The sequence below is a fragment of the Eptatretus burgeri genome, chromosome 10 (assembly GCF_056783735.1).
Source record: "Eptatretus burgeri isolate ZD-2024b chromosome 10, Ebu_testis_v1, whole genome shotgun sequence".
NCBI classification, from domain to species: Eukaryota; Metazoa; Chordata; class Myxini; order Myxiniformes; family Myxinidae; genus Eptatretus; species Eptatretus burgeri.
Genome location: NC_140970.1, coordinates 83,739,175 through 83,764,854, shown reverse-complemented (window position 1 = coordinate 83,764,854; position 25,680 = coordinate 83,739,175). Strand labels below are relative to the sequence as shown.

The window sequence follows — 25,680 nt, the reverse complement described above, 5'->3', positions numbered from 1 at the left end:
GTTTCCCCTATTTTAAATCGTGCCACAGAGTTTGTTAAACCCATAGGAATACTAAACCACCATTTAATGTTTTGTTTTGTTTTTTTACCTCCCTGCACTCCCAACACTCCAAATTTCCGAGCTGTATCAATTTCTAGCTGTATCTCGGAGCTGGCTGGGACTTTTGGAATTAAATTTTGAATCAATAATGGCAAAAGAAAGTACGTGGGGATGACGTAATTTTAAGGTCATGACCCAATTAGAGACATTTTCACACTTTTCCCAAAATTCGACTGAAGTTTGTTCGATCAGAACGAAATTGGCCTCCCTGGATAGCCCAGAACAAGGTGCATTTATGCTCCATTTACATCATACCCCTCCAAGTTGAAAGTCAAGGTCTTACACCCCTCGGAGTATCAAGCCACCATTTAGGTTTTTCTCCCTTTTTTCTACCAATGTGTGAATTGTATCTCGGACCCCGCTAGGAGTTTCGGAATTAAATTTTGCATCAATAATGGAAAGTATACAATTACAAGTAGACCAAATTTTGACCTTGACCTGGTTTTAAAGGTCATGACCCAATTATAGTAATTTCATCATTTTCACCAAAACTCCACTTAGGTTTGTCCAATCAGAACGAAATTGCCCTCACTAGATAGTGTGAGCAAGGTGCATTTACGCTCGATTTATGTCATACTCCTCTGAGTTAAAGGTTAAGGACACATGTCGGTCTGAAAAAAAACAAGTGTTTTTGTTTGTCATCGCTCAATTTTGCCAATGTGGAATTTCAACGACTGCTTGGCCTTCCAAGATGTCCTTGCATTATAATAGTGTGCCTGCACTGAAGTTGTGCACATGATACTTTCTCAGTGTCTTTGGCATACTTTTTTAGATTGTGACGTATTTAACAAAAAACACATTTTTTTATTATAACTTGAATAATCTTCCTCTGATTTTCATGATATTGAGTTTTTTTTGAATAGACTGCATATGGGGATACATTTTCTTAATTTACATTCTAGCCCTGAATTTTGAACGTCAAGGTCATATGGTGGTCCGAGAAAATAAAAAATATAGCCATCATTGGATCGTGGGCCTTGGGTAAGTTCCAAGCTATCGCCAAAGGTAAGCCTCTCGCGAATGGGGGAGGCTTACCATTGGCAATTGCTTTGTGATCGCAGATATCTAGTTATTTGTATTGTACACCAAAGGCAAAGAGTCAAGTTTCATACAACACACTTCACTCACGCAAATAATATACATGCCATTTTCCTGGAAAGAAAAAAAAAACACTGTTTCCAGTAATGGAGGGTTCAAGTAATTTTACACATCGGCCAACAAGAAGATATGGACACACAAGAGAGGTAATAATGGATGGCAGTGTGCAAGCTACGAACAACGCGAGCCATCATGCAGGCACAAGTAAAACACTTCGTCGCATCGAGTTCCACAGCAGAGCAGTTTATATCAATGGAATCACAATGAAGATGTGTGCTCATTCATTCCTTCAATATGGTACCAGTTGACCTGGAATAACTCAGTGCCTGACCTTTTAGGGATTAAATAAGAGGATGGCTTGCTTCCTCTTCGTAATGTTCAAACAAAGAATGGGTTAATTTCTGTTGAAATGTGGTCAAAGATGTCTGTTGAAGAATTGGAAAATGTTTTTCAATTGTAGCATTGCATCGTCACAAATAAGTATGAGAAAGGCACTCGGTAGAGCGTATACCTCCGCCATGCAATGTCTGATCTATGAGAACATATGGGGCCCAATACATTTTTGAAATATCATGCAATATATAGTTTTGGGCACTATCTCTCAATGGTGAAGAATCACTTAAAAAATTCCAGTAGCCAGATCTAGAATCAGATCTTCACCAAAATCTAAACAATTTGCCCTTGTGACACACCAAACCTGCCTACCAAATTTCATCCAAATCCGTCCCCAACTTTTGAGATATCCTGCACACAAACAAACACAAACAAGAAGAAGACATTGTGCAGAGCACGACAATTGCAAATTCCACAAAAGCATATTTGACCTAAACAAATAATTAGTGGTTGAATTAAATGACCGAATATGCAACTCTTCTTCAAATTTCAAGTCAATGGAATGAAAATTGACAATTTTATAAATTCGGCCTATGTTGACCTTTTGGCCAATGTTGACCTCAAAAACAATTGGTGGTTGAATTCAGTGACCTGATATGAAAATCCTCTTCAAATTTCAAGTCAATCGGATGAAAATTGAGGATTTTAGAAATCTCACCTTATTTGATGACCTTGGGCCTATGTTGACCTTTTGGTCGATGTTGAACTCAAAAATAATTGGCTAGTTAAATTCAGTGCTCCGAAATATAAATCTTCAAATTTCAAGTATATCAGATGAAATTTAAGGAATTTAGAAATCTCACCTAAGTTGTTAACATTTGGCCTCTGTAGACCTTTTGACCTTTTGATCTCAAAAGCAATAGACTTCTTCCTTATGAATAACTCTACCACGTGGTGAAGTTTCGTGAAGATTGGTTTAAAATTCTGACCTGTAGGCGACAAACAGACAGACAGAATAACAAAATCGACCAACCAATATACTTTTTAAATCTTCGAGTTTGCAAGTAACAAACAGACAGAAAGGGGTGAAAACATAACCTCCTTCACCTTCAGTGGAGGAGGTAATAATGTTATTTATTGTTTCTAAGCTCAGTATGTATGATTTGTGGGTTGTTCAAAAAGATCTACTTTCAACATGCTCACAAAGGACGACAAAATAACTCAACAACATGAAAATCGGAAGAAAATTATTGAAGTTATGATGAAAAAGGTGTTTTTTGTTCACTCAGTTACAATTCGAAAAAAAGTAGGTCAAGGACACGAATCGAATATCAGGTGCACAACATCCATGCAGATGCACTATTATGATGCAAGAACATCTCGGAAAGCCAAGTGGTCTTTGCGATTCCGCAATGGTAAAATTGAACAATGACCAAAAAAAAAACCTCATTCTTTTTTTAGACTGAAATTTGAACTACACCTTTAACTTGGAGGGGTATGATGTAAATTAAGTGTAAATGCGCTTTGCTCTCGGCTGTCTAGTGAGGGCAATTTTGTAACTATCAGACAAACTGGAACCACCAGAGAACCACCTTAGCGGCATCGAGTCTGGCATTTCACTCAAGCCGACTGGCAGGGTCTCCAAGCAGCCATCAAACTTATAGACTGGTCTCCTATCTCTACTTTCTCCAACATCAACTCATCCTGGGAATTCTTTCAAAGAAACTTTCTCTCCCTCATGCACAGATTTATCCCCTCATATCTTCAGTTGTCCTACCCTTCCTCCCGCCCTTGGTTCACTGAAGCTTGTGGCGAGGCAGTTGTCCTGAAACAACTTGCCTTTGCCTCATGGAAAGCAAACCTAACTGAGGGAAATCTCAGTTCCTTCCATAAAGCTCAGAACAAGTGTGTATCTACCCTCAGGAGAGCCAGAAAACAACATCTTTCTAAACTCAAGTCTGAACTCTCAAACCTCTCTCCCTCCTCCAAATCATGGTGGCATCCAGGCGCGTGGGAAGGGGGGGGGTGCTGAGGGCGCTTCAGCACCCCCGAGCTGCGGGCAGGAGGAGCACAGCAACTCCTGCCTGCAAAAAAAAAGTCATTTTTTAAATTTTAAATATATATTAAATCGATATAATAAATAATTTTGCTTTGGGGAAGAAAATATAAGTTTAAAAAATGTGTTTGTTAGTTTTTACTGATCACAGACATGGAGATCTTGCTACGGGATGGGGTTCACGACGACTCCAACACCTTCGCTAAAATAGACAGCACCTCAGCACCCCCACTCAAAACACCTTCCCGTGCACATGGTGGCATCTAATCAAATCTGTTTCTGGTGTATGTTCCCTCTCCATTCCCTCCCTTACCTCAAATGGCAGCACTGCTGATACCGCACATGAAAAGGCTGAATGCCGAAACTCAATGTTTGCATCGAAATCTTGTGTCTGAAAACCATCGCTTTCTGTACCCACCTTACCCAGTCACAGCCAACTGTCCCTGGACTCTATGTCCTTTTCCTCTGACAAGGTGGAGAGCTTGCTGTCAAACCTCGACTCAGATTCTGCAACCGGTCCAGATGGCATCAGCCCACATGTCCTAAAAATATGCTCCTCTGCTCATGCTCACCCTCTCTCTGTTCTATTCACACTCTCATTTGCTCAAGGTCATCTGCCATCAACTTGGAAATCAGCAAACATTACTGCCCTGTACAAAAAAGGTGCTAAAACAGATCCCTGCAACTACAGACCAATCAGTCTTCTCCCAATCATCAGCAAGGTTATGGAATCCATCATCGCTTCAGACATTAAATCGTTCCTCTTCTCCAATGGCTTGATCTCCGATCATCAATTTGGTTTCAGACCACATCACCAGACCCTGGATATGTTGCTTCTGCTCTCCCAACAATGGATGGAGATCCTCAATGCCGGACATGAAATCAGAGCCATATCCCTAGACATATCACGTGCTTTTGACATGGTATGACACCCTTCTCTGCTCAACAAACTCTCTTCCTATGGTATCCAAGGCCATCTCCACTCATCGCTCACAGACTTCCTCTCCTGTCACAGTCAACGTGTGGCCCTAAATGGAGTTCTTTCATCCCCTCTTCCTGTGCAGGCTGGAGTTAATCAAGGCAGCGTTCTGGGCCCTGTTCTTTTTTCTGGTTTTCATCAACGATCTCTCTGACGCTCTGGAAAATTATTTTTGTCTCTTTGCTGATGACTCCACCCTCTACCGTACCATCTGTCATCCTGAAGACTGACAAGTTGCAGCTTCTTCACTCTCTGCAGATTTGGGTAAAATCATAAACTGGTCCAACATGTGGAACATGTCTTTTAATCCGGACAAATCTCACACTCTCACTATGTTTCTTTGAAAGGACCGTTTGGAAAAAACCCCCATCCATTTTTTCAACAATCCTTTGGAAGAAGTCCTTTCTTTCAAGATACTGGTCTCAATATCTGCCATGATCTTTCCTGGGAAAGCCAAATTTCCAACCTCGCCTCCAAAGCCAGTCTCCGACAGGGAATCCTCCATTGTACAAAGTCCATCCTCGGCCCACCTGAGCTCCTGACCACTTACAAAGCTTTCGTCCACAGCCTGATGGAGTACTGCTCTCCCCTCTAGGCTGGTGCTCCTGCCTCCCACCTTTCTCGGCCTCACTTTGTGGAAACCAAGGCATTTCGGATCATTGGTATCTCCCACGATGAGGCTGAGTCTTTGGGCCTCTCACTCTTTCACCGCAGGCAGGTCAGTGGTCTTTCTGTCTTCTACCGTCTCCTCTCCAGTCTCGCTCCCCCTGGTCTGTCTGCAATTTGTCCCCACCATATTTCCACAGGGCGCTCAAGATCCGCCAACAACCCCCTTCTGGTAAAACTACCAAAATCACGAATCACTGCTCACCTTCACTCTTTCATTCCTCTTTTTCCCCACCTTTGGAACAAACTCCCTCACTCTGTTCAGTCCCATTCTTCCCTCCAGTCCTTCAAAACAGCTGTTCACCACCACCTCTTATCATCCCCCCATCCAAATACTTGATCTGTCTACCCCCATTAATCCACTCAAGCCCACCTCCTTCAAATTCCCTGCTTTCCTTTCTGAAAGTCCATGTATGTCCATCTTGTATACCCAATATTCCCCACCCCATCCCTCTCCCTTCCACAGATCTAATGTCTCTGTTCCCCACTGTTTTGTCCTTCCTACTCCTGCCCCTCTTGTCTCACACTCCCCTTGCTGTGCGTTGTGTGTTAGCACTCATCCGAGCCTCAACACGGTATAAAAAAAAAGCGGAATCCAGTTATGCTGAAAAATGTTTAAATATCTATAATTGGGTCATGACCTTAAAATTAGGTCAAGGTCAAGCAATTGTCGACCCCGCATACTTTTTATTTCCATTATTGATGCAAAATTTCATTCCGAAAGTGAAATTTCGGAACATTGGCAGAAATTACAGTAATTTGCAGAAATTTCGGAAAAATTACAGCTCGGAAATTGGCAGAAAAAAAATAATAAAAGAGAAAAATCTGAATGGTGGTTTAGTACTCCGAGGGGTGTAGAAAACTCAATTGCACCATTAAAAATTGGGGCACCGATTGTAGAAACAAACCCTACAACAGGTATAAGCCTCCCAATATCCTATCGGGGGAGGCTTAATAAGCAAGACTAAATAAAGATAATTTACAATAAACAAACAAGTAGATTAACAAAAAACAAAAACAAACAAACACGAACTCTGATTTTATTCAAACAAAGTTTGCTGTGACTCCAAAATGTTTGTCAAGACACAAAACCCCAAACAGCAAGAAAGGAACAAACAACGATACACTGAGGCTTTCTATACATATAACATATGAAAGGTGGGGAGAAGAGAGTAGGGAGAGAAAGCAGAGGGATAAGTAAAGAAACAAATAAACGAAAGGATGTTGGGGATATAAATGGAGTATGAAACGGGAATGGAAGATGAGAGTTTGAGATAAAACGAAGGGAATGGGAATGAATGGCTGTATGGAGCATTATTTGAGGGGGGGGTTGAGGAGGGGGTGGTGGGTGGGCAGATATAACCATTTTTCCTCCATGATATGAAGGTGGCATTGAAAAACACTTGAAGCAGAATTATATTTCAGCAAGGCCTGCATTTGGTGCTCCCATCTGAGCACGTTTCATTATGACTAGAAGCACCCTCGGACAGCAGGCACACACACAAGCAGGGACGTACGCCGAGACCGAGCTCCTTTTATATATTAGATGCTGTAATCCATTGTCAGAATCCCAAATACTTTGCTGATTTGTCCATTGTCTCATAAAATCTTTGCATTTCATGTAAAATTACAGTATAATGTCTTTTCACATGTTTGTCCAAAAAGTCAGGTACAAACTCCTACCTGAGCTCAGGTACAATCATGCCACATCTATTCAAAACACTGTAACAAGATGTGACAAATGCCAGTCCCCGACACTAACTGGCACTGCCAATGCAAATCCATAACCTGTGAAGTTGGAATACCTATGAGCGTGTGCACTTGTCCAAAGGTTGCTGAGCTTTGCCATGCAATGAAAGAAGGAGGTGGCAGTTGCAGCTCAAGGACACTGCACATTCCGCCGACACCATTCAATCAGAGTGGGACGTGATGGAAAATAATCGTGAGGATTCGTATGAATATATTTGTGTGTGGTCCCGTTCTCCAGTAAAGACTTCCTCAAATGTTTGTTTGTGGCCGAATGACTCCACCACACCACATACCCATGAGTGATCACCTGAATTCATTTTGCATGGCAATATTATGCTGTTATAATCAACTCCTCGGATAATTGGATTTGGCTTTCTTCTAATGCACGTCTATGAGGTTACAGGTCAGCAGAAGGTAAAACATCCAACAAAGTATATATTTGGATAGTTTGTATGTAATGCCAGTAACGTTGACTCCTTCGGCAAAGAGCTGGACATTTTGTCCTCATACCATAGTCAATGGCCATTTTGTCCTAATACCGTGGTCAAATATAATATTTTTGCAATGACGAGGATTGATAATTAAGGCAATTGGGGTTGCGGGGTTGCTTCACATGAAGGTCAAATCTGCAGCTGCTCCTTCCACCTCAATCAAAGCTAAGTTTTCCAACCAGATCGGTCATGTTTTTTCGTCCCTCTGTTTCCGTTTGTGTTTTCCTCCAATTTTGCCAAGTTAAAACAGACCTTGATGTGCTATATTGTCAAATTCGTTTTTTTGATACCCTGATCTACTCCTCGGATAGCCGGGAACAAAATTATCAGTTTTAAGGTTGTTTCTCGTTCCAATTCTTTTTTCCCCCAAAATTTGTCCTTTCTGCCTCTTCAACATTTCGATTACCCCTCCTAGCTTCAAAAAAAATAAAAAAAGAATTATTAATTTTTCACAAAACAACATCTCATTCTGCTTCTACCTGAACTTCCTATACCTCATTTTTTTATCTCTTCCCTTTTTAAATATCTGCAAGATGAATTTTCATTCAAGGAAACAATTATTCCTTCTTTCTTTAAAGTTAAACACGTTAAAATGCTTCACTTTCCTTAGTTTCTCCATCATGAGTACTACACATGTGCATCTTCCTCTTCACAAGGTATATTTTACAAATCTGTCTCACCAAAGCGATTGGTCCATCATCCTTCCTCCCGGGCCTGCAGCACCATCTTTCTCTGTGCCTTCATCAAATATTCCTCCAATTCTACCACCCATCCCGCACCCTCCCAATGCCTCCTCTATGTTCCTCAATGTGTGGACCTCAAACAGCTAAGGCATCCACTTCCACCTGACATCTCTCAATACAGGCCACTGCTGATAAACAGAAATGTGTTTAACAGAATCCTTCCTTCCACAGGACATCCCTGACTGCTTTGTGCCTCTCCTTGACTATTGTCATCTCTGATTTGAAAGGCATGAACCTCTCCCTCAAGGCAGAGTTGCATAATTCATCAATAACTCAATTTCTCACTGTCCATGTACTGATTTTACACCACCCCCCAGGAGTACCTTAGGCTGTAATTTCACCTCCACTTTCACTTCTTGTTTGTCTGTGTGTTGTACAATCCTCCAAACAGTGATGACTTCATCTACATCTCTCTTTCCCTCTCAGACAACATGGAACAAACTTTTAATCACTCATCCCAACTCTCTCTTCCTCATTTGTGGCTACTTCAATTGTCACCATGCTAATTGGCTGAGTGTTGGTAGCTCTCTCACCAACCATGGCACTTCAGAAAAGGACTTCTGTGACTCCGTGGGACTGAATCAATCTATTAATTTTCCAACCGGGATTTCTCCCAATGGCAAATCCTCCCTTCTGGACTTGATGATGACTAACTTTCCCACAAATGTCTCCTGCTCTTCCTCTGCTCTAATTGATTCATCTGATCATATCGTTGTGAAAGTCAACATATCTCAGGCTCTTCTAATAAAGTTTCCTCAAGCCTGGTGAGTCTGGCAGTTTACTCAGGCAGATTGGCAGGGATTGCAAGCAGTCATCTCTCTTCGGGACTGGTCTCCTATATCTACTTCCCAAGATGTTAACTCAGCCTGGGAATTCTTCCACAGAAACATGCTCTCTCTTACGCAGAGATTCATCCCATCTTGTCTGCTCTTATCCTACCCTTCTTCGCACATATGGTACACTGAATCCTGCAGTAAGGCTATTGTTCTAAAGCAACACACCTTCTCTTCCCGGAAAGCAATCTCAATTGAAGGCAACCTCAGATCATTCCACAAAGTCCGCAACAAGCAATTGTCCACCCTCAGGAGAGTCAGAATACAACATCTGTCCAACCTCAAGAGTGAACTTTAAAAATCTCCCCCCACACTCTAAAACCTGGTGGTGCCTTGTTTAGTCTGCCTCTGTTATATGCTCCCCTTCCATCCCTTCCCTCACTTCAAATGGCACCACAGCCAACTCTGCCCATGAGAAGACCAAATGCCTTAGTTCTGTGTGTGCTTCCAAACCTTGTGTCCCAAAGCCCTCGCTCCCTGTATCCACCCTTCCTAGTCATACCCAATTACTCCTGGATTCTGTGTCTTTTGCACCTGAAAAGGTGATGTTTCTATCAACCCTTGAATCTGACTGGTACTAAACTGGATTGCATCAGCTCATGTGTCCTAAAAATAAGCTCTGCACATTGCTTTGGCACATCCTCTCTCTGCTCTTTCCACCATATTATTTGCCTCAGGTCGGCTTCCATCTATTTGGAAATCAGCCAACATCACTGCATAAAATAAAAAGTGCAAAAACTGATCTCCTTCACTACAGACTGATCAGCTCACTTCCAATCATCAGCAAGGTCATGGAACCCATCATCACAGTTGATATGAAATCCTTCCTGTTCTCCAAAAACCTCATCGCAGATCACCAATTTGGATTCGGACAAGGTCACTCTACCATGGACTTGCTGATTCAACACTCCAAACAACAGAGGGAGACCCTCAATATCAGAAATAAAACCAGGGCTTGCTCGATTGACATATCTCGAGCTTTCAATACAGTCTAGCTTAGGATACACACCACCTTGCTCTCCAAACTCTCTGCCAATGGCATCCAAGGTAAACTCCACACCTGGCTGACTGACTCCCTCTACTCATGTAGCAAGCATGTGGCTCTCATCGGAATCCTTTCAACTCCCATCATTGATAAGTGTGGAGAGCCACGAGGCAGTGTTCTGTGCCCAGTCCAATTATTGATCTTCATAAAAGATCTCTCCAAATCTCTGGCAAATCTCCTTTGTCTATTTGTTGACTCCACCCATTGCCATGACCTTGATTTCGCAGATGATGCAGTCGTCTTTGTGGAGACTTCAGATATACTTTTGGGGTCCCACGAGGTGCTGAATGAGGAGTAGGAGCTGCTGGGATTATGGGTTTCCTGGGTCAGAACTAAGATCCAGGCTTTCAATGACATCTTGGATGCTGCTATCATGTCTGTACCTGTTTGTGGTGAGGATGTCGAGGTCGTGGAGAGATTCACTTACCTTGGCAGTGATATTCATGTCTCTGCTGGCTGTGAGCCAGAGGTCAACAGATGTCTGTGTCGGGCCTGGGGAGTCATGGATTCACTGGATCATGGGGTGTGGCGCTGCTGGTAACTGTGCGGGAGGATGAAAGTCTGAGTCTTCAGCGCCTTGGTGCTTCCAGTCTTGCTTTATGAATGTGAGACTTGGACTCTGACCAGGGATTTGAGATGGAGACTTAATTCCTTTGGTACCAGGTCTCTTCGGAGAATCCTTGGCTATCGCTGGTGAGACTTTGTGTCCAACAAGCGATTGTTGAGAGACACTCATATGAGATTTGTTACCTGCATAGTCTGTGAGTGTCAGTTGTGGCTGTATGGGCATGTGGCTTGTTTTCCTGATGCTGATCCTGCTCATCAGATTCTCTCAGCGAGGGAGTCTCGTGAGTGGAGGAGGCCAATGGGCCAACCACGTGCCTCGTGGTTGCAGCAGGTTGATCAGCATCTCAAGGAGATGGAGATGTGCCAGGCATCTGCCTGGGGGATGGCTCGAGGGAGGCCCCTGGAGTACTGGCGGAAAGTGGACGCAGCAACGCGCTGCTCTGTCGCATGCTCCCATACCCACCATGACACTGCCATGACATCCCTCATCCCCCATAGAAGCAGGCAGCAGCCTCCCCCCTCTCTTTAGAACTTGACAAAATTACATGGTCAAACAATTGGAATATTGTCTTTCAATCATGACAAATCTCACAGTCTCACTATCTCTGAAAGGGCTGCAGGCCAAGCTTTCTCTTCTACTTTTCTAGCAATCGTCTTGAGGAAGTTTGGGAACTCATAGCTCCTGGGTCTCACAATAAGTCATGATCTTTCTTGGACAAACCACATTTCAAAGTTGGCATCCAAAACCAGTTGCCGACTTGATACACCTGAACGTATATCCACCTGCAAGGCCTTCATCCACAGCTTGATGGAGTACTACCCCGCTGTTGCTGTTTCCCCTATCTTTCTGCTCTTCCATTTGTTCTGTTGTGTCCTGATCCAATCAGTGTTCCGGGTCTTCCACGAGTCTCGACTTTATTTACAAAAAAAAAAGAAATAGAGGTGAACGAATCTTCATATTCCTTGCAATGGGACTGTTTTGGCAACAACTGGTGTCTTATAAGAGATAAGTCCCATTTTACAGGGTCTTGGGCAAATGGGGCAGTTTTTACTTAATTTTTTTTCTCCATTTGGAACAATATAATGAGCACAAGTTGATGTTCTTTTTCAAAAATCACATGAACATTAAAAGTTGTAAGAATCACCAGGATATGCCATTTTAGCATGTAGATGCAAAGGAATAAATGTTCAATGGGAACACTAAATTGGCTGACCCATAAATTATTAGATGCGTTACAATGTTTGCAAATGAATGCAAGACAACGGGACACCCAGCTTACTGCTCCATCAGACAGTTAATGTGTTCTCCAATGTCATTCCCTGCTGCAAGTTTTATCGTTCTATCTCACGTTGTCCATAATAATGCCCATGACTAGAAATTTTAGTGGTGATTATGCTATCAAAGGGCTATTTTACACCCCATGAATTATACTGCCTGAGCAACACAGCCTGGCATTTACCGAAAAAATGCATATATTGAAATTACAAGATCTCCAAATCAAGGATCATGAAGATATTTCAAATGAACAATTTTGTAGATGCTCAAAATAAATAAATAAATAAATAAATACAGAAAAACGTTTCTTTTTTTTTCAAAATCTGTGAACTTTGTTTTTTAATCAATGGAAAATATATATATATATATATATATATATATATATATATATATATATATATATATATATATATATATATTTCATTATCGTCCAGCTCTCCAACCTACAGTAAAGCCTTGACGTCACCGTCACATTATGCTGCACTGCGACCCATCGGGGGGAATCTCGCAGTGTCCACCAAGCTTCACAGGCAATGGTTCAAAAGGCCACGAGCAGAGAAATAGCACAGCGGCAGACACGTTTCGTCCTTTTAGAGCTCATCAGTGCAGCGTCATGCTTAAAATCGTCTGCTTGGGCTGAGCTTACATTCAGGAATTTACGAATGGTAAGATCTCCTAACTGCGGAGAGCAAGTCCAAGACAAATTGTGTTCAATCACAACCATTGCTGCATGATTTGTGACCAACAAGCGCTGTCTGCCACAGGAGCGCATTATCTATTACCTTACAATAGAAGGACGGAACCGTAAGGACACAGTTTAGCAGTTGGGAATAAAGAATAATATAATCAGCTCTCCGCCATGCAGCAACATTGTGACGTCTCTGTGACGTCATGCTACACACTGTGACTTCTGAGGGGCATCTTGCAATGTGTACTAAGCCTGAGAGGCAATGCTTAAAGCCACAAGCAGAGAAAATAGAATAGCTGCAGACATTTCATAAGGGAAATTAAGGTGAAATATCACACTTACGCCCCCCCCCCCCAGCCTCCCTTCATTGAATGCCAAACCAAGGGGTTGGTTTGTCCCCACTTACTGTTTTTAAGGTCTTATATATGACCCAGCCTATATCTTATATATGAGCCACCAGGGGGGTCATGTTATTATCTTTATGATTACTAGTGCGGGCCCGTAGGTGCGTGCATGTAGGTGCGTGCCAGTATGTGCAGCTTCGTTCCTTTGCTCTCGTAAACGACGACTGGATTGATATGACGATGCCCCTCTCTTGTGACGCCCCTCTCTCTCGCCCCCCTAGTCTCGCCCCTCCTCTCTCTCCCCCTCTCTTGAATTGTGACGTCCCTCTTTCTCGCCCCCTCCTCTCTCACCCCTCCTCTCTCCCCCCTCCTCTCTCGCCCCCCTCTCTCACCCCCCTCTCTTCCTCCCCCCTCTCCTCTCTCGCTTCTCTCTCTGTAAATGTATTCACAAATGTCTACCAAGTACAACAATTAATTCAAATCTTGGGGAAAAACAGCTTTTAAACCCTTGAGAAACAGCTGTTTCCCTTGGGAAAATTCAAACCTTGGGAAACACTTGGGGAAACAGCTGAAACGGATGAAGAACGATATCAAACCTTGAAAAGGCACATACTCAGGTCCCCAGCGTCGATTGTGACGTCATACCAAACGAAGAAGAAGAATTGTGACGTCAATCGTGCAAAAAACCAACAATAAATAAACATTAATTGTGACATCATTCGTGATGTCATAGCACCGTGTCTTGTCATTGGTTGACAAATAAATGGCCGTAACTTGGGAACCGCTTGTCCGATTCATATCAAACCTTGAAAAGGCACATCCGCGGGTCCCCAGCAATATAGTGGCAAGTTTCAATCAGATCGGACTGGTGGTTGTTGAGAAACAGCGGTTGCAGACAGACAGACAGACAGACAGACACACAGAGATTGCTGGAATTATAGATAGATTAATACCATAGCAGAGTACGCACCCTATGAGCAATCTTGTTCCAGGTGTGCAACACATTCTCCTGACATATCTCTTTGCTGGATGATGTATAGTCAACAGACTGCTGCCTCGATCTTTCCGGAAAATTAAATTAATTCAGGTTACGTATATGAAGTGAAAACATGCGTACTGCTTACGTGCATATATAATACAATGTGGTTATATTGCCGGAATAATTCCAGTTGCACCCAACTCCCCCCCCCCCCCAAGGAAGAAAATGACAAGGAGGGTGAAATTTTTTACAAAACTTGAAATCAAATGAAACTTGCACAGACACAACTTCACAGAGTGCCCTCATTAATCCTTGAAAGTTTCAGCTGCCTCGGTCAAATCATCTTGGAGGAGGGGGAGATGATACACACAATTAACATAAATAGACATACATCGGTACACTTATTCCATTATAGATAGATTGTAGTTGATCCAAAATGAAAGAAAGCAAGCTTGAGAAAGATATTACTGAATAATGAATGGATGTGGTTTCTTATTCCACAATGAATTGGTGTGACCTCTCATCGTGAAGCTGTGCGGGTTGGAAAATGAGTGTTGTCGGGACTGTAATGGCCTATTATAAGAACTTAGCAGATCTTGCTATCTTGTTCCAAGCATGGAACACATTCTTCTGACCCATACCTTAACTTGGGCAGTGTATCGGCAACTGACAGCTATATAAAGGCAAAAAATATATAACCTGGATTTTGTGCATGAAGCAAAAACATACCTACTGCTTACATTTCAAAACACCTCATTGCACTGGAAAACATGGGGACAGGAATACTGCACTGTAAATGGTGGAGACTTGTAATACCCTCCCTCACCTGGAGGTGGTGCGACACGATACACATTTAGATAGAGAATTTGCGTCTCCCCCCCCCCTCCCAAGACCACCAGCAAAGATAAAAGCACCCCTACACATTAATTGGAGTCATGCTGATCCTCTCTAACAAGTCTGGATGTAATTGGCTCAGAACTGTCGGAGGAGTAGCGCGACAAACAAACCCACAACCAAACGCACAAACACCTTTGTGTGAATTATAGTGAGGATTACACTGGTCAACAATTTTTTACTTTCTGAATGTTGTCTAGATTTCTACAAGTGAATTAGGGTATTCTGGCACTGCTGAATCAGGAAATGGCATCCGTTTCTCTCCATCAGGTCAGGTTTTTGTGCTAAGTTGATTTGAAAAAATCAGATCTTGTGACAAAATCAATTACATTTTTGTGGCATTATCAGCTGATTTTTGTCAACACATATCATCCTAAACATGTTTTTAAGAAAAAAAATGTTTTGCCAACAACATTTATTGATTACATGATAGAAACATCGATTACTGTCATCTGAATGGTGGGCATTGATAAAGGTAAGTACAAGTAAATTGCATGTTGCGTCACCACTGTTCAAACTTCAGGGCTTGAACTTCCGTTTCTTCGAACTCCTGGAATGTTCAGCGGCAGGGAGGTCTCTCTTCAGATTCCAACAGTAGTCAGCCATCATGACTGCGTCCCAGCGACCCTGATACCTGGTCTCCATCTCCTTCATGTCCTGATGGAATCTCTCCCCCTGCTCGTCACTCATTGAACCCAGGTTCTCAGGAAACCGGTTCATATGTGAAAATAGGTAGTGCATCTTGATGCTCATGTTGCAGCCCAGGTTTCTGAAAGCAGTCAGCATGTTGTTGACAAGTTCTGCGTAGTTTCTGGCCTTATTGTTGCCAAGAAAGTTCTTCACTACCAAAACAAATGTATTCCACGCTTCCAGTTCCACTTCGTTCATTGAGTTTTTGAACTCTGGATCTCTGATGAGCTGACGGATCTGAGAACCATCAAAGATGCCAGCTTTCAACTTCTCCATGGTCAATCCTGGAAAAGCCTGGCACAAGTAAGTGAAGCAGTCACCATCTTTGTCCAGAGCCTTGGTGAACTGATTGATTAAGCCGAGCTTGATGTGCAGCGGTGGGAAGAGTATTCTGTCTCTGTCCACCAGAGGGTCGTTGATGACGTTCCTTTCTTTGCATGGCACCAATTCCTCCCACACAGGCCAGTCCTTCTTCGTGTAATGCTGAGCACGGTCCTTACTATCCCACATACACAGAAAACATGGGTACTTGGTGAAGCCAGACTGTTGTCCCAACAAAAAGTTCACCATCTTCAGGTCAACACAAATAAACCACTTATGCTGATCATAACCAATTTTCTCCAGCACGTACTTCACCGCTTCATACTTCTCCTTCAGTGTAGTCGAGTGAGCGATGGGTACAGAGGCAAACTGGTTGCCGTTGTGTAGCAGAACACATTTCAGTGATCGCTTGCTGCTGTCAATGAACAGTCTCCAATCTTTGGGTTCGTACTGTGGCACTCCAAGCTTGAGCAGAAGCGCATGTCATAAATTGGCGCATGTAGGTATTGTACATTCTTCAGAGTTCGTTATTTCAAGAAATACAACTTTTTTTGTATCACATTATTACAAAATCTGCCCCATTAACTTTAGTTTTGATCCACGAACTTTATGCTTTGCCTCACCAATTTTTGGAAGATTTTGAGGTTTTATGACTTCAAACTGATCCCTTTTCGACATAATCACCCAGAACTATCGTACCTGAATACTTCTTGTCATTAAAATAATTATTTCCAATCAAAACAATTATTTGACATGACATTTTACCCCCACCAACTTCTTCTAAAATGCTCCACACATGCGTACATGTGAACAAAAATGTAAAAAACGACATGTGGCCATATCTCAAAAACTTGACCTGATTGAACAAAACTAATGTGAGTTTTGGATTCAGCGCATCAGATTCGTCCTAAATCAGCTTAAAAAATGCAGACAACAAATTTGTTGTTGACCAGTGTTATTTATCTTTGGAGGTAAACATAGGTTTGTTTAGCAAATAATATGAACATTGTTTGGAGAGACTCGGCCAAACAGCGACAGACATCAAAGCTTGTGTTGCAATTTGAAACAAAATGTCATACCTGTCAATAAGAAAGAACTGTTCCGAGTTGTTTTCAAGATTCCAGACATCGACTTAAGTGCTCCTCAACACGCGCAAGTTGGAGGTTGTAATGGCACAAAAGTTATCCCAAGATGCTTCTTGTGTTATTTCAAACATGTCATATCTGTGACACAAGCTCCGCTATGACAGGTGTGGCCGCCCAGTTTTCTATTAACTCTGATGTGCATTGAATGGTAAATATACCAGTATATTTGCTGCTAACTTTATCTCATGTTGTTTTATGCTATATGTCAGCAATTTCAACCTTTATGGGTGTGCGTAAACTTTTTTTCCCCCAAAAATCCAAAAAAATTTCAGACCCCCCCCCCCAATGGACGACTATCATAGCGACACAGCTGTTTAGTGCAGAAGTCTTTGTCTGTTAAACCGTATTCTTCGGAAAAAATAAATGACACAAACAGGATTAATCATGGCTTGCATCTGACGTGTGGTGAGTCACAGTGTGCCATCATTTGGCAGTGCAGGGAGACAAATGTTGCTTTGTTTTTCTCACAAACTCCCGCCAATGGCCTCGCAGACTCCTTGGGTTCAGCGGACCACAGGTTGGGAAGCATTGTCATTGATATGCAATGTATACCTGCGGATACGTTTTACAATTACATTGCTTTCTGAAACTTCGGCCGGTCCACCAGATTTCCTGGTTCATATATTGTAACACGCATCCATAAATTCCAAAGTGGGATGAAAAGTATTGCCCACATAACGTGCCCACACCAAGCCTATCATGTTGGAATGTCAAAGACAATCAAACCCAGAAATAACCTAGAGTACCCAAGGAAAAATGGCACATTTCCAGAGACAAAATTTCCATCAACATGGACATTGATCACGATTCCATGTGCCCCATTCAGCTTGAGCTACTATGTTGCAACAAAGTGTGCACATGGTGGGTCCCATGAGACTTAACTGTTGAAATGAAGAACCGATTGTTGTCTGCTGCAAAGTTATTGATTTTTCATTTTGTGGCCAAAGAAAGGGGCTTCCTCAACTGAATTATGACTGGAGACGAAACGAGGGTCCAATATCATATACCGGAGAGCAAAAGAGCAATCATGGAATTGTGGCACCTCAAATGCCTTCTTCAAAAAATTTCAACACGCAGTTTAGTGTTGTAATGTTGTGGGAAATGAATAGCATTACCGTGACTGATTTCTTCACCAAGGGGTCCACTGTTGAAAAAAAAGACACCTTATCGAACTTGCAACTACCTTTGAGCTGTCTCGTCTGGTTCAGTGCTGGACACCATGACAAACTGTAGGACTGGTGTTTCGTACGCAGGGCGCTGTATCAACAGACTCGGTGTTGTAATGGTTACAGCATCTGCTATGAGTTTGGGAGGTTGGTTGTTCAAATCATCAATATGAGATGATTTGTGGTGTGAATGACAAACTTCTCAGTCTATGATAATTTCACATCCCCATTGCATTCCTGAAGTCATACCAAGTGATCATCATCTATCCAGACTTCCGAAGGAAACCCTCGGCGGATGGATATTCAGGTCCGACTCCACCACTGGGGCAGGGTTCAGGCCTATCAATTCAGAGGAGACAATAGACGGGGAAAGATACCAAGGAGTCAGGGACATCCTGGTGAGGAAGAATTCTGCTAAACGGATGATGTCTGGTTTATCAGCGGCAGCCTGGACTGAGAGATCTGTCAGGTTTGAGCAGAGACTTCGGATGTTTGAGGTTCACACAGTTAGGGACAGGGGAGGAGGCATTAGGAGGGAGCAGGGTAGGGGGGCTGGGTGAGAGAGGGAGGATTTAAGGAGGCAGGATGAGGTAGAAGCTTTGATGGGTTGAGGTGAGGGAGAGCATTGAGTGGGTGCGGTGAGGGGGAAACATTGAGAGGGTAGGGTGAGGAGGGGAACAGAAAGGGAGGACATGAAGCTTTGAGGGGGTGGGGTGTTGGGGGAAGCAAAAAGAGGGCACATGAAGTGGAGGGATGCCGATTCCAAATTCCCAAATTGGACACCTGGAGATTAAGATCATGGGATGGGAGGTAATAATTTTTGTTGAAGGCATGGCAAAAAGGTGGTGCTGTAGGTGTGTAAGGAGGGTTGGTGGATCAAGTGCTAAGCTAACAGAAAGTTTTCAAAAAGAATCTTTGTGAAGAAGAAGACCAAAAGCATTCTATAGAGGTGAAGAGGAAGTTCAGGTGGGGTTCTCCTGATGGAAAAATTAGTCAAGTGAAGCATTTTTAAATGTTTTTAAAAGCTTTTAAAGGAAGAAGGAAAAAGTGATTATGTTCCATGACAATTCAGTTTGGAGATGTTGAGAAAAGGGAGAAAAAAAAGTAAGAGATTATTCCGTTATAGGATGTGTAGGCAAAAGGAAATTCAAGTAGAATGACATCGTTCTGGAGTGAAAATACAGTTTTTTAAAAAAAATTTTAGAAGCGAGGAAGGGAAATAGGAGAGCGCTGACAACGTAGAAAATACAATATTTTGGAAGAAAGAAGCAAAATGAGTAACATGAAGACAAAAGGGATGCATAATTTTCACAGCAGCTGTCTGAGGAATAGGCCTTCAACGACATGAAAACGAATTTGACAAATACAGCACAACAAGGTACGATCCATCCATCCCTCCATCGGGGCCATACTCTGTGCAGAGCATTGGTGCTGCCTAAGCAGTCTCCTTGGCTATTGAGCAAAATCCTGGATGGGTCGCCACTCCGACACAGGATACCAGCAAGCTGGCACTCATTTTGCTGACTTCGGAAAGATGACAGGTAGAGTCAACCCCTCCTGGTATTAATTCAACAGCCGAGTGGGATTTGAACTCAGTATCCTAGGATCCCAAGCCCACCACCCGAACCATTAAGCGAACACCAGGCATAAGGTACGATCAAACATGGAAAATTGGACAGAAACACAAACAGAAACATCCATCCATCCATTGGGACCATACTCTGTGCAGAGCATCAGCGCTGCCAAAGCAGTCTCCTGGGATATTGGGAACAACCTTGAACAGGTCGCCACTCCAACGCAGGATACTCAAATGGCTCAATCATTCCAGGAAGCTGGTACTCATTTTGCTAACCTCAGAAGGATGGCAGACTGTCAACCCCACCTGGTATAAATTCAATGGCCAAGCAGGATTTGAACTCAGGACCCTGGGATCCCAACCCCACCACCCTAACCATTAAGCAATACCCAGGCATAAACAGAAACAGATGGTTAACACATGACAGAAAACCGTGACAGGTACGGTTTGGAAAACTTAGCTTTAATGAGGTGGAAGCGGCAGCTGCGGATTCAACCAAATGTGGAAAAATACCCAAACCAGAAGGGTTCGATTTCCCACCAGACTGTAAACTGTCAGACTGGTGCTTCCCAGACAGGATGTGACATCACAAAGTTTGCTGTTCAGGGTCTCCTCTCGGTATGGATGGGTGTTAATCAGGGTCTCCCGTCTACCAGCATTAGTGGGTGGACGTTAAAGATCCCACGGTGTCCTTCGTGAAGAGTAGGCGAGCTATCGCTTGTACCCTGGCCAAATTCCAAATTTGTGCTCCAACCTGCAGGGGGCACTGCATCAGTGGCACAGCTGCAGCCCCAGCAAATGATGCCACCTCCAGCAATATGTCACATGTGAAAGAAGAAGTTCGGAAATACATAGGATAGCAGGTGACTGCAAACTAAGCAGTTGCGGAAAGCTAACGAATCGGGAAAGAAGACACAGAGAGGTAAAATATAAAGTGAATGGCATCCTCTATAAATGAAGCGAAAAGTTTAAATCGTAACCCAAAAAAATGAAAGTTTTCCAAAGGCTGCATGCATTAAGTAAGGAAAGAATGAATGAACGAAATCCACCGTGAAAAAAACGCTGTCACGGTTGTGAACACACAGGGGCAAAGAGGCCATGGCCTGGCTGTTAGGCAAATTGAATTGTCAGATGCAGAGAGCCGAGGAAATTAGGCCGTTGCGCGTCGACCCTGCGAGCAATATCGCATCGTCTGTGCCTCTTGCTGTGGAACACACAGCCAGCCAGGGAGATTTGGCCGAGTAATTGGATTTGGGATTTGACTTTGCCCTTTAAAGATTCCCCTTTGGCTGGCCTAGTCAAGCAAAAGGTGCCAGGCCTCAACAAACAGCCCCCTTTCTCTGGGAATGAATAGACAGCAAGCATCTGGCAACCTGTGAATTTTGCCTTCAGGTGAATTTGATTATGCTTTGTGGTATTTCAATTCAACCCATTCCTTCATCCGACTCTCCCCTCGTAAACATCTCGACTCCGAGATGGATCCGCCATTTTCATTATCGAACACGGCTTCGTCTTTGTATTCCTATTGCATTGATCGCATATTAAGAATGATACACAATGTGATATTTCAGGCTCACAAGGTAGCAGCGCACGAGCTCGTCTGATGTATTTGTCTTTATTAACCTTGATGTGAAGGACAATGTCAAACTATATTCTGTTTTCAATACACAAGCACAATTCCTCTTGCAAGGTACAGTTGTTACCTTTCATCATGATAAGGAAAAAAAAAAGGCACATTGTCAGTTGACTCTTTCGTGAAGCATATTACACGGAAATAATGAATTTGTGATGAGGAAGGTAGAGAGAAGAGAGATGGAGTCATCTTGTGCTTTTATTTTGTTTCCCAGTGATGAGTAACAGAAACTAATTAGACAAGGCCTCAGGACCGGCCTCAAACAACTCAAAGGGACGTAACACCCACTTTACCACAATTACGAGTCAAAATGACACCTTCTAAATTATAAACAGCTGTATCTTGTAAATATTTTCTCGTGTTTGTGTGTTTGTAAGTTATTCTTTCACAGACGAACTGTACCACCTCGTGGCCCCAAATTTTGGATGTAGGCACTTAATAATCTGGTCCTGGTTTAAAACCACCACACGTTGGCATCGTTTCTTAGGCCACCAAAGGCTGCTGTAAAGTGTATGTTTGGATGTGGGGTCAGGCAGTGCTGCTGCTGGCCTGCAGGGAAGAGGTAACCACCATGAGGACAATAACTCCATCGCTTTGCAATGTCCAACACCTCTCAAAACTACCGCCAGGAAAAAGCTTACCAGTCAGGCTGCGTCGGGTATCCCACCCCCACCAATCCCAGGTAGCCCCAACTGGTACACACACAATATATATATATATATATATATATATATATATATATATATATATATATATATATATATATATATATATATATATGGATGTTTTTTTTAATGCCATGAACAATCCTTGGTACATCACAGGTGATAAAGGTTGTGGTGAAGTTTTATAGAAATTGTGTGTGTGACTTACAAAAAGAAAGCAAATACATATTTTGGGGGGAAAACCCCCTTAAATCCCCCTTGGAGCAGATTTTTCTCATGTCATGAACAAACTTTGGTACGTCATGGGTGATGAAGGTTGTCGTGAAGTTTCATTGGAATTGTGTGTATCGTTTAAGATGAAAACAAGCCTGGTGTTGGCTTAGTAGTTAGGTTGGTGGCTTGGGATCTGAGGGTCCTGAGTTCACGCCCAGTTTGCCGCTGAATTAAAACACACCAGGAGGTCGACTCAGCCTGTCATCCTTCTGAGGTCGGCAAAATGAGTTCCAGTGTACTGGTAAGGGGGACACTGCATCAGTGGCATAGCCACGTCCCAACTAATGATGCAACCAGCAGCCAGAGGCTGCACTCCATAGAGAGAAAGAAGAAAATAAATACCTCTTTTAGGAGGAAACCCACCCCCCACTGTAGACCCCTTCAGACCCCACTATTTTTTATGCCATCACGGGTGGTGAAAGGTTGTGTTCAAATTTCATTGAAATCATATGTATAGATTCTGAGAAGAAGTTGCAAGTATTTGTGGACAGACGGATGGACGACGCGCCATCCCATAAGCTCCCTGGAACTACTTTACAGGTGAGCTAAAAACAATACCTGGGAATATTATTACAAACAAACTAAATTTGGAAGCCGTCCGGGGCTCAGCGACGATCCTTTAGAGAGCCCTCGGTACAAAACGTTGAGAACAGAAAACTTCCCAGCTTGGTCCATGAATCGTGACCCCTTAATGAAATGAAGGTGGATACTTTGAGCCCATCCTGGGAGGAGTACATTCCACATTCTGAAACGTGAAGATACCAATCAATGAGACACACACACACACACACACACACACACACACACACACACACACACACACACACACACACACACACACACACACACACACACACACACACACACGCTTCGCCAATATCCTTAATTTTTCGGGAATTGGCAGGTTGGAGTCAGTTTGATTACCGATTACAATATGTACTGTGTACAACCCAGGAACCTTGAGTAGCTTTCACTGAAAAACGACGTCACATTTATTTGGACGTTTCAAGGATATGATCACAAACAGATTCTTTTTAAACAGCTGCATGTGATGGGTGGAAAAAAAATTGGCTTGGTAATTTAGAAAACACGTTAACACGACAAACGGCTCAGAAATCGAGCATTGTCCAATATATTTACCTTTGAAACTCACAAAGGGAAACGTATAGCTTCTGTAAAGCAAATTGGATAACCAAATGCTTTAGAAACAGGTGCGAGGACAAAGGAAAACCTGAAAGAACCTCCATAAGATATGGGATGAAACTTTGCCACTACAGCACCCTTAACAGCCATGGCATGTCCACCGCGGAGAGTCCGTACAGATCCAAATCTACCCATGTCTACGACATCTGTGTGTGCTGTCTACGTAGCTCTACCTAGTAGTAACTGGAAAATGTACATCCCGATCAGGACACGAACTGCACTGTGCAGCTCGGTAAGTGGTTTCAGCACTCAAGCACTCCAACGGAATTCCTCACTTGGCAAGTGATTACCAATTGCCCTCGATACAACTGTGCACCTGGAAATGCCCGTGCAATGTTCGAACTGGACAAATCAAGTTTTTGAGGGAGTAAAAACTGCTGATACTTTCAAATCTGGAGCTTACATCCAGGCCAAAAAAGATGGCGGCTACAGACTCCAGTGAGTTTACTCAGGAAACGCCTTCAGACCCCAGACAGCGAGGTGGCCGAGGATCGCCTGATGAAGGATAAAATTAAAGGCTGTTAATTATCTTCAAAAGGGGTGTTACGTGTGTGTGTGTGTGTGTGTGTGTGTGTGTGTGTGTGTGTGTGTGTGTGTGTGTGTGTGTGTGTGTGTGTGTGTGTGTGTGTGTGCGCGCGCGCGCGCACGCATGCCCTGTGATTGTCAGTTCAGGTCAGACGAGATCTGTGACTTGCTTCAGGTACCATGCAAACCTGTACTAACCTGTTCCATGGCCGGGTTGGCAGTGACTAAACCATCTCCCCCACCAAGTTTCTTGTTGAGGAGGGTGCATGACATGGACACCTAGTAGGATGAAGAACAAAACCTGTCAAAGGATGGAGGAACTCCTTGTGAGAAAATGGCCATCAATATCTTTTGCCCGACTTTGTCTACGGATATCCTCATGCCATTGGGTTACTTCTTATTACGAGGTTGGGGGCAGGATTTGCATTCCAGTCACTGTAAAACCCTTCATTCTGCAAAACATTCCAAAAGTATGAAAAAAATCTGAAAACCCACTCCGTGGGAGTACCTCTTGTGCAGCTTCCCTTCGCAGGGCTGCTCACTGGATGACGGGACTGGGGCAAAGCCTTCGGACCCCAATCTTTGATGATAGGAGGGAAACCACGGGGTAACATCCCTGAGTCAGATTGCGGGAGAGTGTGTCAGAGTGGTGCTGAGGTGTCATCCACCAGACGGCAGTCTCCTTGGGTTAACCTGAGGCGGTCCCTTTGGGTGGGTGCCTGAAATGTCCTATCCCCAAGAGAGGATGATCACCTGTCTCTGTTATCATCTGAGCTCAAGCATTTGGACATCGGTATTGCAGCACTCTCTGAGGTTCGGAGATTGCATTGCGGCGAGATAATGGCGGGTGGTTACACCGACTATTGGTATGGTCACTGTGATGGTTATCATGCCCAAGGAGTTGCAGTGGCTGTGTCCAATAAGCTGACGCCAATGATAATTGAGGTAACACTGGTCAACGAGCGTATTATGAGACTCAGGATTTGTCACTCCTTGGGTGTCATTTCCCTGCTCTCTGCATATCCTCTGACTGAAGCGAGTGATCTCACCGTGAAGGACGCATTCCATGCCACACTTGAGTCTGTGGTTGATCAGTGCCCCAGGCGAGATACACTTCTAGTCTTGGGGGATTTCAATGCATCGACTGGAACTGATAGGGATGGTTAAGAGATGTATGTTGGTCCCCAAGGGTCTGTAACTGTGAACCAGAATAGCACAAAGTTCCTTGACTTTGCAAGAAGTCATGGACTTAGGGTGGCTGGTTCATGGTTTCAGCGCCCACAAGCTCATCGCTCGACTTTATTTTCCAATGCTGGCAGTGTCACAAAGGAGATTGACCATGTCCTCGTTGACAGTCGCTGGAGGATGATCCAGAACTGCAAGGTCGACCGGAGTGTTCAATTGCTCAATACTGACCACCAGCTTGTTGTAGCAACTTTTCAGTTGCACCTTAAATCCAGGAGAATGGTACCATCCCAGCATAGGCAGGATGTTGGCAAGCTCAAGGATGACAGGGTAGCTGAGGAGTTTATGAACAGGCTGAATGGAGATTCGCGGGGTCTGGTTGCTTTGGGAGATCCTGAAGAGTTGTGGAGTGCCTTCAAGACCACCATCCTTGATGTTGCCGGTAGATGTCTTGGAAC

At 43.3% G+C, this 25,680-nt stretch overlaps 1 protein-coding gene across 2 annotated transcripts in view; it reads right to left on the bottom strand.

Moving 5' to 3' along the window:
- LOC147018993 (chemokine-like protein TAFA-1) overlaps positions 1-25,680 on the bottom strand; it is a 703,168-nt gene that overhangs the window by 216,940 nt on the left and 460,548 nt on the right. Inside the window, exon 1 of one of the 2 annotated variants that reach the window (XM_085899141.1) lies at positions 16,931-17,157. The exons of the other annotated variant lie outside the window; for it this stretch is intronic. Coding sequence (XP_085755267.1) covers positions 16,931-16,979 — 49 coding nt within the window. The 5' untranslated portion in view covers positions 16,980-17,157. Of the gene's footprint in view, positions 1-16,930; positions 17,158-25,680 lie in introns of those variants that run through there. 2 annotated transcript variants of the gene reach the window in all.